Source organism: Capsicum annuum, chromosome 9 (assembly GCF_002878395.1).
Source record: "Capsicum annuum cultivar UCD-10X-F1 chromosome 9, UCD10Xv1.1, whole genome shotgun sequence".
NCBI classification, from domain to species: Eukaryota; Viridiplantae; Streptophyta; class Magnoliopsida; order Solanales; family Solanaceae; genus Capsicum; species Capsicum annuum.
The window spans coordinates 215706793-215719510 of NC_061119.1; the positions used below are offsets into that span (position 1 = coordinate 215706793).

The window sequence follows — 12718 nt, forward strand, 5'->3', positions numbered from 1 at the left end:
ACTGAAGAATTGAACTAACAATCACACAATTACTTTTGATACCCTTTTTTTCCATCTTGTCATGGAAAGCCGGAGCTTTAGACATATTCCCTGTGTTGCGGTAACCATTAATTACAGCTCCATAACAAAAGGCATCAGGGACCATTCCTTGCTCCTCCATATCAAGCAGCACTGTTTCTGCCTCTTGCAGCTTCTTCTCATTAACAAACCCACGAATTACAGCAGTGCAGGCATAACCATCAAGGGGTACATTTACCCCTTTCCACGCCCGCAAAACATCGTAAGCCAAATCCGATCTACCATGCGATCAAAGTCCTTCAATGTATGTAGAATAAGTAAACTCATTAGGAGTTTCACCGGCTTTCTCCATCTCCTCAAATACACCAACTGCTTCTTCCAGATCGCCTTTTCTACATAACGCCTTGATCACTATTCCATAAGTATACACATTCAGAGTCACTGAAATCATCTTAAACTGTTTATAAGCCGCCACTGCCATATCTACTTTCCCACACTCAACAAGATGATTCATGAGATAATTACACGACAACACACTCAACCCAAAACTACACCTTTTCGTCTGGAACAAAACATCAATGGATTCGTCAAACATCCTTAAACTAGCATAAGCCTTAACCAATGCATACAAAGCCCGAACAAACGAATTGGGGCTTTCCGCATTCAACCCCTCCCTCCACCAACTGCTCAAACAAGTCTGAAACTTCAAAACCCAAACCCTCCTTTCCCGCATTTATAACCTCTAGAAACAAAGAATCCAACTTCATATTCATACCCCAATAACAAAAGATCCTAATTATACCCATATACGTCTGAATATCATGCTTAAATCCACTATCTTTCAACTGACGAAAAAATGACAAAGCGTCATTAGGTTCTTCCCTCAAACTGTTAAGCATTTCAGTAACCCAATACGAGTTCACCTCAACAGCATTGTTAATTAACGCATTATTTTTTATCAGGGTACTTCGAATTTGTTCATCGGAACTCGAATCAGACAAATATGGGCTTAACTGAGCTACTGAAGAAATTGATGTCAGTCGAATAAACTGGATATTCTTGAAGACATTTCTGTAAGAAGCAGACCTTATTGCTGGAACCCACATGGAAAAAAGATTCAAACTCGCATTTAATTGAACTCTATCTGATTTTTTCTCTATCTTTCAGTAACCCAATACGAATTTACCTCAACAGTAAATGACCCTTTGGTGCACTAAACCTCCCGCTATGCACAATGGTATTATTGATTAACTCGTTATTTTTCATGTGGGTATTTCCAATTTGTTCATAAGAACTCGAACCCTACAAATATGGGCTTAACTGAGCTACTTACGAAATCGATTTGAATCAAATAAATTGCGTGTTATTGAAGATTTTTCAGTAACCCAACATGAATTTACCTCAACAGTAAAGGGTCAGGCCACTTGGTGCACTAAAGCTCCGTTATTTTTTGGTGGGTATTTCCAATTTGTTCACAAGAACTCGAACCCGATAAATATGGGCTTAACAGAGCTACTGAGGAAATCGATTTCAATAGAATATATGGAAGATATTTCAGTAACCCCACATTGAAAAAATATTCAGAAACGCATTTAACAGTCTAATAGAGTTAATTTGAGCTACTAAGGAAACTGGTTTCAATCGAATAAATTGGATTTTCTTGATAATGTTTTTTTTGTAAAAAGCTGACCTTATTGCAGGGCCCAATTGCAAATTAGATATGCATTTTGATTGGAGTGTAGCTGGTTGAAGCTGACCTTGTGTGAAGAGCAACTATCAGGAGTCACTGGTGATATGCTCTTAAACCCTAAACCCTATTTTACTTTATTACTTTACTAATATATAGAAGTGCCATAAAGCTGGCTGGTGGAGGTTGTCCTGCCAGCAGCTTCCAGGGCTATTTTCCTAATTTCATCGATAAGGGCAAATTGGTATTTTAAATTTCAGTTGCTGCATGTAGACAATAGCTATCTTTCCATTTTTCCTTTTTGATGAAAGTTTGTTCCTTTCCATTGAAGAATTCTCAGAGTCTTATTGTTGTCCTCTTGATAATCTTCTTGTACTCCTCAGATCTTCAATCAGATACTGTAAGTTTTTTGCATTCGTATTTTTCCGTTTTCAAATTTCAATTTTTTCTTCAAATTTTGAAAAAGATTCAACAAAAAGGAGCTGAAGTTGTTGTTTTAGCTATATGAGTGACCTTTTTTTTTTGTTATTCTTCGTGTATTTTACTATACCCATAAAACCATTATTTTCGGTTTACAAATTGTTTCCTTCCTTGTGGAGTTTTTGCATTTAATGAACTGTTTCTATAAATTTCCCAAATTGCGTTGCAGTTACTGTAGTTCTGTTTCTTAAAATGGCAATCTATTGAGCAATCTTGAGCTTCAAAGCTGATTAGCAAAATTTCAGGTTCGATTTTCTTAATTTGTCTTTTATATCTTTCGACAAATGGTGTGATATTGCTAAAGTTTGATCCTTTTGGGTTTCTGATAGTTATTAGAGTAGTTTTGGGCAATTAAGAGAAGACTAAAAAAATTTTAGCTTCTACTTTCTTAATTTGTGTCTTGAATCTTTTTAAGGAATAGTATGATGTAGCTCAAGTCTAATCATTTTTTTGATTTTTGGGGAGGTAGAGATATTATCCTACTCTATCCACTAGAGAAAAATGAAAAAAAAAAAAAAGAGGAGATTTTGTGTAAATTTTTTAACTAATTTGTTGAATGTTTCTTTCTTGTGTCAATAACTATATGAGAACAATCACGCCTGAAATAACTGAAAATATGAAAGCTGCAATTGCAAGTACTAAGCTTGAACAGAAAGTTGAGGCGAAGAGAAATGTTCTGCCAAGAAAGGCAGCAGGACAGACTTGGAAGATCCTACTCTTGCAGTCTGGCCAGAGAGTAACCCGACTTGGTTCATTTAATTCTTTCTTCCGGTTGGATTTTATGTCCAATAGTTTAATTCTATTTACTTTATTCTGTTGGTGGTCTGGTGTTGTTCTCATTTAGCCTTTTTTAGTCCCAAATAGTTTAGGAGATGAATTGAGGAAAGCAAAAATTACGAGTCCGGATCAGACTCCAACCATGCTAACTTGATGCTTACGGTGGGTAGATTTGAAAATATGCTGTGAATATACTCTCGATTCTGTTGGTTGGGTAATGGCAAACAAGTATAGTAAATAGATTTAAAAGTCCTATATGTCATTGATTATATTTGGACGAAAACTGAAAATGATATAATATGAAATAATCTTTGACAAAAAAACATTCTCAACAGATAAAAAAGGTTTGCTCTTGTTGTGTTTAACAGAGGAAAAGAGATAGAGATCATACAAAGGCATGTTAAAAGATTGCCACGTTTCTTGCAGCACTAACTTTCACTTAATTATCCACGTTTTGCATTTAAAAACCATGAATATCAGTATTTATTTCCACTTTGATATGCTTTTTCTTTAGCTGAGGGTCTATCTGAAGCAACCTCTCTACCTCGAAAGGTAGGAGTAAGGTTTGCGTACACTCTACCCTCCCCAAACACCACTTGTGGGATTACATTGGGTATGTTATTGTGTTATTATTGTCAGAAAGTACTACCGGCTAATTCTATTAGTAGTTTGTCACAATCAGAATACAAGCATCACTCTTGTTATATAATATATAGTATCATCCACCTCAAAATCTGGACACATTTTCTCTTGAACTAGATACCAATAGTTATTTGGTGAGACACTTGGAAAGAAATACAAGAATTTCATATAGTAAAGATTATATCTGCTTATCAGTCGTATGTGTCATTTGCATCTTGGTTCCACTTCTGTTCTTAAAAATCTGTCATCTCTTTTAATCTATAGAAAGTTCATTTGTAATTACTGCAAAGCCAAAAGGATATCAATAATGGTGTTTCGTTTGAAACTTTTGGTGAATCTAACAGTTTCAGGAAGTGGTTTGGAATTAAGACTTATGAAGCTAGCAACCGTGAATCATATGTATAACTGATACAGGTGGTTGATACTATTTAGGTTTTTTCAGATAGATATGTAGTGGTAGGGGTGCATAATAACGCCTGAACGTTAACCAAAAAATCTTGTGTTGCAGGAAATTTGATATGTTGAATGATTATTATCTTTTGACCGACAGTGTTGGTAGTAATAGAAAGCGTAAAAGGTCTGCATTTGTAGTTTCATATAGGAAATTGAGCGAGTTTTCTTCAGTTTCCTGGTGATAAAGAAAGAGTATATCACATTACGATTAATATTTGTAGGTAGAGGAGAGAGAGAGAGGGGGGGGGGGGGGTTACCCGAATATACATGATCTGCAAATGATTTTATTTTGAATGGAACTTGGTATATGTTCCTGCAGATATCTGAATTTTGAGGAAGAGTGGAAAAATCTTTATGAAGCTTTCGGTGGCCTTTTTGTAAGAATTTCAAGAGTAAGTCATTTACCAGATCAGCAAAAGGAAAAGAAGTAGAGTGTGAATCCGCAAATGACTGGCAACAAATGTACTGGGAAGCACTTTTGCAAAGGTACGAACATCAAATTATCAACTTCTTAGGGTTAACAACTATTTTACACGGCTTCAGTTAACCTGCCATTTTAAAATTCCACATTTTTTAATGAACACTTGCCTGGACAAAACAGCAGCTTGCTATATTCCCATCTTTTGATGCTCGGATTAGTGAAATAGAAGTTCCAGATAAAAGATTCATGTTGATTGATCTTTCTTATCATCAGTTGCACCACTTATGTTGATGCAATTTTAGGTACGAGTAGGGATCTGCACAATCTGTGGTTACATTCTTTCGCACTGGCTTAGTACAAACATTTATAAAAATAAAATTGCACCACTTTGTGGCAAGTCAATTTATGACAGCCATGCCCAGATCCTTCTTTATGCACTCTATCTTTGACATTTGTATACCCAAAAGAAGAGATGTGCTTAGCTACTGTGTTTTAGTTTTGTTGCTTTGATTAAATATTACTTTCTGTTTCATCTCTTTGATTGATTGCTTCTAGCAGGGTACAAATCTTTCTTCCAAAAACTTAAAAGAAAAACTGGTATTTTCCTGGCAAATCTTCTCTATATTTGGTCACTATAAAAATATGTTCCCTCTATCTACACAAGGTAGGAGTAAGGTGTAAGTATGCTCTATAAGTCTACCCTCCCCAGACTCCACATGTGGGAATACACAGGGTATGATGTTGTTGTTGTATACCGATACCCAACCCAGCACTTCATCTTTATGCAAAGTCAATATCTTTGAACCAACGAAAACCATTTGCTCAGTTAGTTTTCTTTAGTTTTGCTGCTTTGATTAAGTGTTACTCACTGTTTTATCTCTTTGATTGATTGGTTGTAGTGGCGTTTCGATTATTGCATTAATTTTTTGTTTGTTATTATTTCATTGTTAGTTGCTTTTTTCACATCACTGTTGTATTAATTTTTAAGGACGATATAGTAAAATTAATTTGGTGCAGGGAAGCTGGACTCTGGAACATGCAAAACTTAAGGCCAGACTTGAGATTCTGCAGAGGAATCAAAAGTACACACATTTAAAGAATTTTATGTTTGCAGACATTATGTAAAAGAAGAATTGGATTCGTTAAACAAACTTGAAATCGTTAATTTCTTTACAGGTTTGTCAAAACAGACATAACATAACGATACACTTGGATCCTACATATTAATAAACATGATATTGTCTGCCTTGAAGAAGAATTGGCAAAACTTCATAGTTTCCTCCCAGGATGGAACTTGAAGATTGGCTTTATGTAACAAACACCTTCTCATATCATCTACCTCAGGTTAGTTGTTGAATTTTGTATGGTCTGAACTCTTTGAAAATTACTTTCTTAAATTTGAATTAAGCTAGCTGATTTCAAGGACAAAAATAGCACCAATCCACCAATTATTTAGTTTGCTATAAACGAATATTAAGCCACTTCGATTACGTGCAAGATCTTGATAGACAAAAGAATAACTCTTTGCTTAACAAAATGTGGTATCTAATTCTGTTATGAATCAATTGTCCCACATTGAAAAAAATAGAGAAATGCTAAGGGGATTATAAGACCAACGAGGTCGTTGGTTCTCAAGCGGAGGCGATTGTTATGAATCAATTGTCTCACATTGGAAAATTAGGTCCAGGCCATCACTCCGGGCGCACAGGCCACCACTCCGAGTCGTGCTCCACACGTGGATCGATCCTCATTGGTCACTGCTATGCCCAGTTGGTCACGGCTGGCACCTCTCTTGGGTCCAGGCCACCGCTACTGGCACACAGGCCACCACTCCAAATCATGGCTCCACACGTGGATCGATCCTCGTTGGTCAAGGCTATGCCCAACTGGTCACGGTTGGCACCCCTCTTGGGTACAGGCCACCACTCCTAGCGTGCAAGATCTTGATAGATAAAAGAATAACTCTTTGCTAAACAAAATGTGGTATCTAATTCTGTTATGAACCAATTGTCCCACATTGGAAAAAATAGAGAAATGCTAAGGGGATTATAAGACCAACGAGGTCGTTGATTCTCAAGCGAAAGCGATTGTTATGAACCAATTGTCCCACATTAGAAAATTAGGTCCAGGCCACCACTCCTGGAGCACAGGCCACCACTTCGAGTCGTGGCTCCACGTGTGGATCGATCCTCGTTGATCACGGCTATGCCCAGTTGGTCACGGCTGGCACCCCTCTTGGGTCCAGGCCACCACTACTGGCACACAGGCCACCACTCTAAGTCGTGGCTCCACGCGTGGATCGATCCTCGTTGGTCACGGCTATGCCCAGTTGGTTATAGCTGGCACCCTTCTTGGGTCCAGGCCACCACTACTGGCACACAGGCCACCACTCCGAGTCACGGCCCAACGCGCGGCTCCCCACACGTGGATCGATCCTCGTTGGTCACGGCTACGCCCAGTTGGTCACGGCTGGCACCCCTCTTGGGTCCAGGCCACCACTCCTAGCGTGAAGGTCACCACTCCGAGTCACGGTCCAACGCGTGGGACTCTCAACGAGAGCACCAATGTTACAAACCAAACGGGAGAGCCCAACCCAAAAGACTAATTTATAGGTGGGAGAACCCATTTGGCTTATAATCCCCTTAGCATTTCTCTATTTTTCCAATGTGGGACAATTGGTTCATAACAAATTCTTCCTCTGATCTTATGTCTTTTTAAAAAAAAGAAAGAAAAAAAACATTCTTCAGAGACAAAAGAATAGCTCTTTGCTTAACAAAATATCGATGTCTAATTCTTCATCTGATCTTCTGTCTTCTTTGTTTTCTAAACATTTTTGTCTGTTATATTCGCGAGGTGATTTACTGTTGAGGATAGTAATACGGGAGATAGCATAAATTTCAAGTTAATTATATCAACACTGTACTGCATGCGACTTAGAAAAAACTTGTACTTTGGTTCTTTGGAACATCTGAGTGATGTTAAAAGCTTGGGTCAATAAGCTGCATAAAGTATTTTTCTACCTCTCTATTTGATCAATGTAATTTTATCCTTCAAATACAACGGCTGTTGGGGTTCATTTGATTTTTATTTTCCTGAAGATAATGTAACAGGAAACACATAACTTCAATGCTAAGTTGCTTCCATTTTGTTTTGTGTATGCATCAGTTCATGTGTGCCTTGACATATGTTTTATGGTGGATGATTGAAGACATTATTTCTGTTTTATGTTAAATGATTATTCTTACCAGCAAAGTTGCACTTACGCAATTGAAAAGTGGATTGTATGATATCACATTCTGCTTCCGATGGCAAACACAGCAAAGGACTATGATGTTGTTTTGAAGTGCTTAGTTTGAGGTCTAAATATGTGCTTGTGGACTGGTGAGTAGGCTATGAACTTGCTCACATATAGAGGAATTTTCTTTGTAAAGGCTTTTCATTTTTATATGTCACCGGAACTAATAGTAAATGTAGCTATTTCATTTGAATGCACTATGTGTTTGAACTATTAAAATCAGTTGAAGAACAAGTACTTTGTTCTTTATTTTAGCGACAGTTAAGGAGCTGAAATCAACATCTTAGCTTTAAGTCTGTGTTTTTGTCTAGGGGTGTCTTGGACTAAACTGTGTGGACTCTCCATATTCGATGCCATGTCCGTGTCAGGTTATACAAAAATGCACTACTTTTGAAAAATGTGGCATACACCAGAGTCCGCGTAACATAGACCTTGGACATTTTCTCCTATCTAATGATGCAAGATGGTTTTCAAGTTTTAGCTGCATAGACATAGTGTTATATTTGTCATGTTGATGCTTTCGTTTGGTTCCATGTGTTCTAATTTAGAAAATGGAGGAGATAACTGAGGTAACGATAAGCTGAGTGCAAGGCAGAATGTGATTACTACTAATTAGTTCTTGATGATAGTCTGATTTGTTCTTTGGATCAGTACATGAATGTCTACGATTATTACATTTATGGTAGTCTGGTTGGTCTTATCTGATGTATTTTACTTATGCACAAACATTTTCGATATATCTTTCGTTTTAGTAGCTCCCAGTAATTTCTTCATCAGGTTTTGTCAAAACAGACATAACATAACGATACACTTGGAAACTCCTTCTGTAAGTTGCTCAGCTACTGTCTTTCCTCGAATAAAGTTTACTTGAAACTCCGTGGTTCCTCCTTTTCGACCAACCATGCTGAAAAAGAAAATGGTAATCTTTATCTTGTTCATCCTCTTTAAGATTTCACGTCATGTATATATTTAAATATCTCTATGCCCAATTAAGTTGGCCAAACTATTCTATCTGACGATATTTATCCTTCTTTTCCAATTATTAGGTCCTTACAATCACTGTCCGTTTTGACTTTTCTTAATCAGGTCCAGGAGAACTTGTGACATCTCGTGAGTAATGTCACTATGGCATCCTACATCTGTGAATTCATCCGCCGGAAAATTTTATAGGGCGGCAGTTCGTCCGGCCATGTTATATGGAGCGGAGTGTTGGCCAATCAAAAACTCTCACATCCAAAAATTGAAGGTGGCAGAAATGCAGATGTTGCGTTGGATGTGTGGGCTTACTAAGGGTGATAGAGTTCGGAATGAGACCATTCGGGAAAAAGTTGGAGTGGCTTCGGTGGAGGACAAGATTCGGGAAGTTCGATTGAGATGGTTCGGACACGTGATAAAGAGGGGTACGGATGCCCCGGTTCGTAGGTATGAGCGGCTAGCATTGGATGGATTCAGGCGGAGTAGGGGTAGACCGAAGAAATACTGGAAAAAGGTTATTAGGCAGGACATGGAGCAGTTGCAGCTCACTGAGGACATGACCCTAGATAGGAAGATCTGGAGGACGCGAATCAGGATGGAAGGTTAGTGATAGTTTGGGTCGTTGGGGTAGGGTAATACTGGGTGGGTGTATTTTTCTTGTTATGCCACATTGTTGCATGTCTTATTACGTATTTGTTTACTATTCTTTGTTTATTATCCTTTGTGGGTGGATTAGTTATGTCTTTTTCATCTTTTCTCATGCTTTATTTCGGATTTAATTAGTATTTCGTGTCGTGAGCTGGGGGTCTATCGGAAACAGCCTCTCTATCTCATCAGAGGTAGTGGTATGGACTGCGTACATTTTACCCTCCCCAGACCCCCACTATGTGGGAATACACTGAATTTATTGTTATTGTTGTTGTAAATTACGTCATCAGCTGGTTGTTGGTTTATGGGTCCTCCCACTTGCTGGCAATTGCTGCAACTTTTTGACACTATTCAACAGATGTAAGTGCAAAATTTCTAGGTGACCCATTGGGCCTTTTGTACTCCCTCCGTTTCACAATAAGTTTATCATGTTTTTCCATTTTTACCCAGACACATGATCATCATTCTCAATGCATATTTAATGGAGGGTAAATTTGAAAAAAAATTTCAAAATTTACTTTTAATTGTGAACCATTCACTTATTTTGAAATACTAAAATTGCTCTAACAATTCACTTACTGTGAAACGGAAGGAGTATTTGTTATGTATTCTAAACTGATATTGATACTGATTGTATCTTCCTCTCAATGCAACAGCATTCATGCTACTCTATACAGTTCCTGTTCTTTAAGATAAAGTGTGTCCATTTGTTGAGAAAGCAGTGCAAAAGATCAAGAAACAATACGTTGTCCATTTGTAGATTTTTTTTTTTGCTTTCTTCTTTTCTCATTTTTACTTATTTTATTATATTACTTTATAAAATATTAAAAATTAAAGATTCACGTAAATTAAATTTATGGATAACGGCTCAAAGTTTACACCTCATTTCGCATCAGCTAAAATGTCTCGTTTTGGACCTTTTAAAATGTTGATTTGTGATATCTATCATTGCATGAAAAATGAAGTATTGGAGAGAGATATGGTTAGAAATGATATAGTTAGGTTATCGAGGGGGGTTTTATCATAGTATAATGTTTAATTATTTAAAACTAAATGATTTGCCCATTGCAAAGATTTTTAATAAAGTGTAAGAAATTCAAAATCACTTTTCAAATATACGTCACATTTTAATAACATTGTAAACATAAACATATATTTTTGTGTAAGCACATATATATTTTACTACAAAAAGTTTCAAGTGGTTGATGGATTATCACTTTCGCGTTTGCTATGTATTACCTCTTTTCATTGTTGTCAGAGACCACGAGAGACATATCAATTAGAATGGTACGATTTTTTTTTCTGTAGTTAAAATATTTTCTTGTTTTGAAAGTCAAATTTTTACAAAATCATTGATTATATTCTTATTACATGCGTAAAACTTTTAAAAATTTAATACTTCTTAACTTTTTCTTATTGTAACACTTTTTATATTTATTTCTAGATTTATCAAATCTTCTTAAAAATAAGTTTAGTTAATTTACAATTCTTACACTAATGAAAATTATACTTCTTGTTATTAGAGCTATCAAAATAGGTTGGCCTAAACCAACTAAACCCAATCCTAGAGGGCTAGAGAATTAAATGGACTAACCCTTTTAACTAAAGGGCCTTTAAAATAGTGGCCCAACTCTGCCGTAATCGAGTCGCAGGTTGGGGCGGACTGTCCCTCAGAAAAAATAAAAACAACTCGAAACATGATAAATAAAAGTATTGTAAGTACTAGACTATCACCAACTTTTATTGTTTTACTTTAATATGTCTTTTACTAGTTTTTAGCGTGTTATAGGCATCTTACTAATATACCTTTAAGGGTTGTTGGGTTGGGAAAGAGTTATCCTGGGATAATTAATCTCGAAATTAATTATTTTATTATGTATACGGATAATTTATCTCATCACTATAGTGAAAATGGTGCGATAGATGATGCGGTATTAACTAATACCTCACACCAAACATGGAATAAAATAGTCCTTCATTTTATCTCGGACTATTTATTGTATCACACCAAATGATCCCTTGGTTGTAGTTAGCACATGACATTTAGGGGTCGTTTGGTAAAGTGTATAAGATAATACTGAATAGGTTGTATTAATAATATTGAGATTAATAGTGCAGGGATTAGTAATAGTGGGATTATTTTTTATGCAGTATTTGGTTTGATGTATTGAAAACAATATGGATTGTTATATTTTAAAAACAATAGTGTTTGTTTACAAAAATACCCTTGATATATTATAACTTTGTGTATTTTCTTTGCAAAAATTTATTATTCTTTTTTAAAAATAAAAAAAGTTAACAATATAACTAATTATTTACTTTAGAATTTTAAGATTTAATCAGTCACTTACAAAAAATATTTTTTTAATTATTTTTTTTATTTATTTATTCATTATTTGCTTGATGTTCCCACTTTGTGGTATTTTTAAGTAGGGAGGTATGTGTAACTTTTGGATGAGACAATAAAATCATTATTAACATAAAATTGTATTCTATAGAGTGTTAAACTAAGTAAAAAATTATTTTTATTTATAAATATCCTATTCACAAAATTAAAGCTTGTATGCAATTTGTTTTGGGATTTTGACCAATAAATATTTTTTAAGTTAATGGACTAGTTTTTTTGTAACTAAAATTATTTGAAGGGATATTATTATTTTAGTAAATTGAAAAGAAGTAACTCATATTGAATAAATTGAAAAAGATTTAGAAAAAAAATTAAAGAAATTTGAGGACATTTTTGTAAATAATAATAAATTTTGTAAACTAATTTATTAGTATAAATATAAAAAATTAAATTAAGAAAATAAAAAATGTTTAAAAGAATTTGAGGGATATTTTTGTATCTACACATACTAATCCCATGGTATTAAAACCCATGTATTACTAATACCATCATATGTTATGTATTAGTAATACACCCTATAATACCACGTAAGGTGTATAACTAATGCATGGTATTAGCAATACATTGATCCAAAATTCTACCAAACATAGTATTAGTTAATACCACACTTAATACATGGACTATTTTTCCTAATACGGACGGGTCGTTTGGTAGAGTGTATTGTAAAATATAATGCATGCATTAGTTAATGTGTATTACTAATACCTTGTTTGATACTTTTTTTGCCTATGTATAACTAGTGCAATCATTAGTTGTACACTCTTTTATGTATTGGAGTGTGTATTAGTAATACACTCCACTTCTTATGTATTAGTAATACAAAGACTTTAAACACATGCATTAACTTATTAAATGACCTTAATAATCCTCAATTTTCCTCTCAAAATATTTCACCATGCCTTTTCCCGCTATTTT

At 35.3% G+C, this 12718-nt stretch overlaps 1 protein-coding gene and 1 long non-coding RNA gene across 2 annotated transcripts in view; one reads left to right on the forward strand and one right to left on the reverse strand.

Annotated features, from left to right (window-relative positions):
- Window positions 1-1124, reverse strand: part of LOC124887204 (pentatricopeptide repeat-containing protein At2g26790, mitochondrial-like) — a 4306-nt gene extending 3182 nt beyond the window's left edge. The window contains exons 1-3 of the mRNA XM_047396401.1: window positions 663-1124; window positions 342-580; window positions 20-296 (exon numbers count right to left, since the gene is read on the reverse strand). Coding sequence (XP_047252357.1) covers window positions 20-296; window positions 342-580; window positions 663-1124 — 978 coding nt within the window. The remainder of the gene's footprint in view (window positions 1-19; window positions 297-341; window positions 581-662) is intronic.
- A 3436-nt stretch (window positions 1125-4560) lies between these two features.
- LOC107841842 lies at window positions 4561-10269 on the forward strand. The gene is made up of 5 exons (XR_007044641.1): window positions 4561-4780; window positions 5496-5560; window positions 5655-5822; window positions 7727-8692; window positions 8860-10269. It is a non-coding gene; the product is annotated as an uncharacterized LOC107841842 (long non-coding RNA).
- The last annotated feature ends 2449 nt before the right edge of the window (window positions 10270-12718 follow it).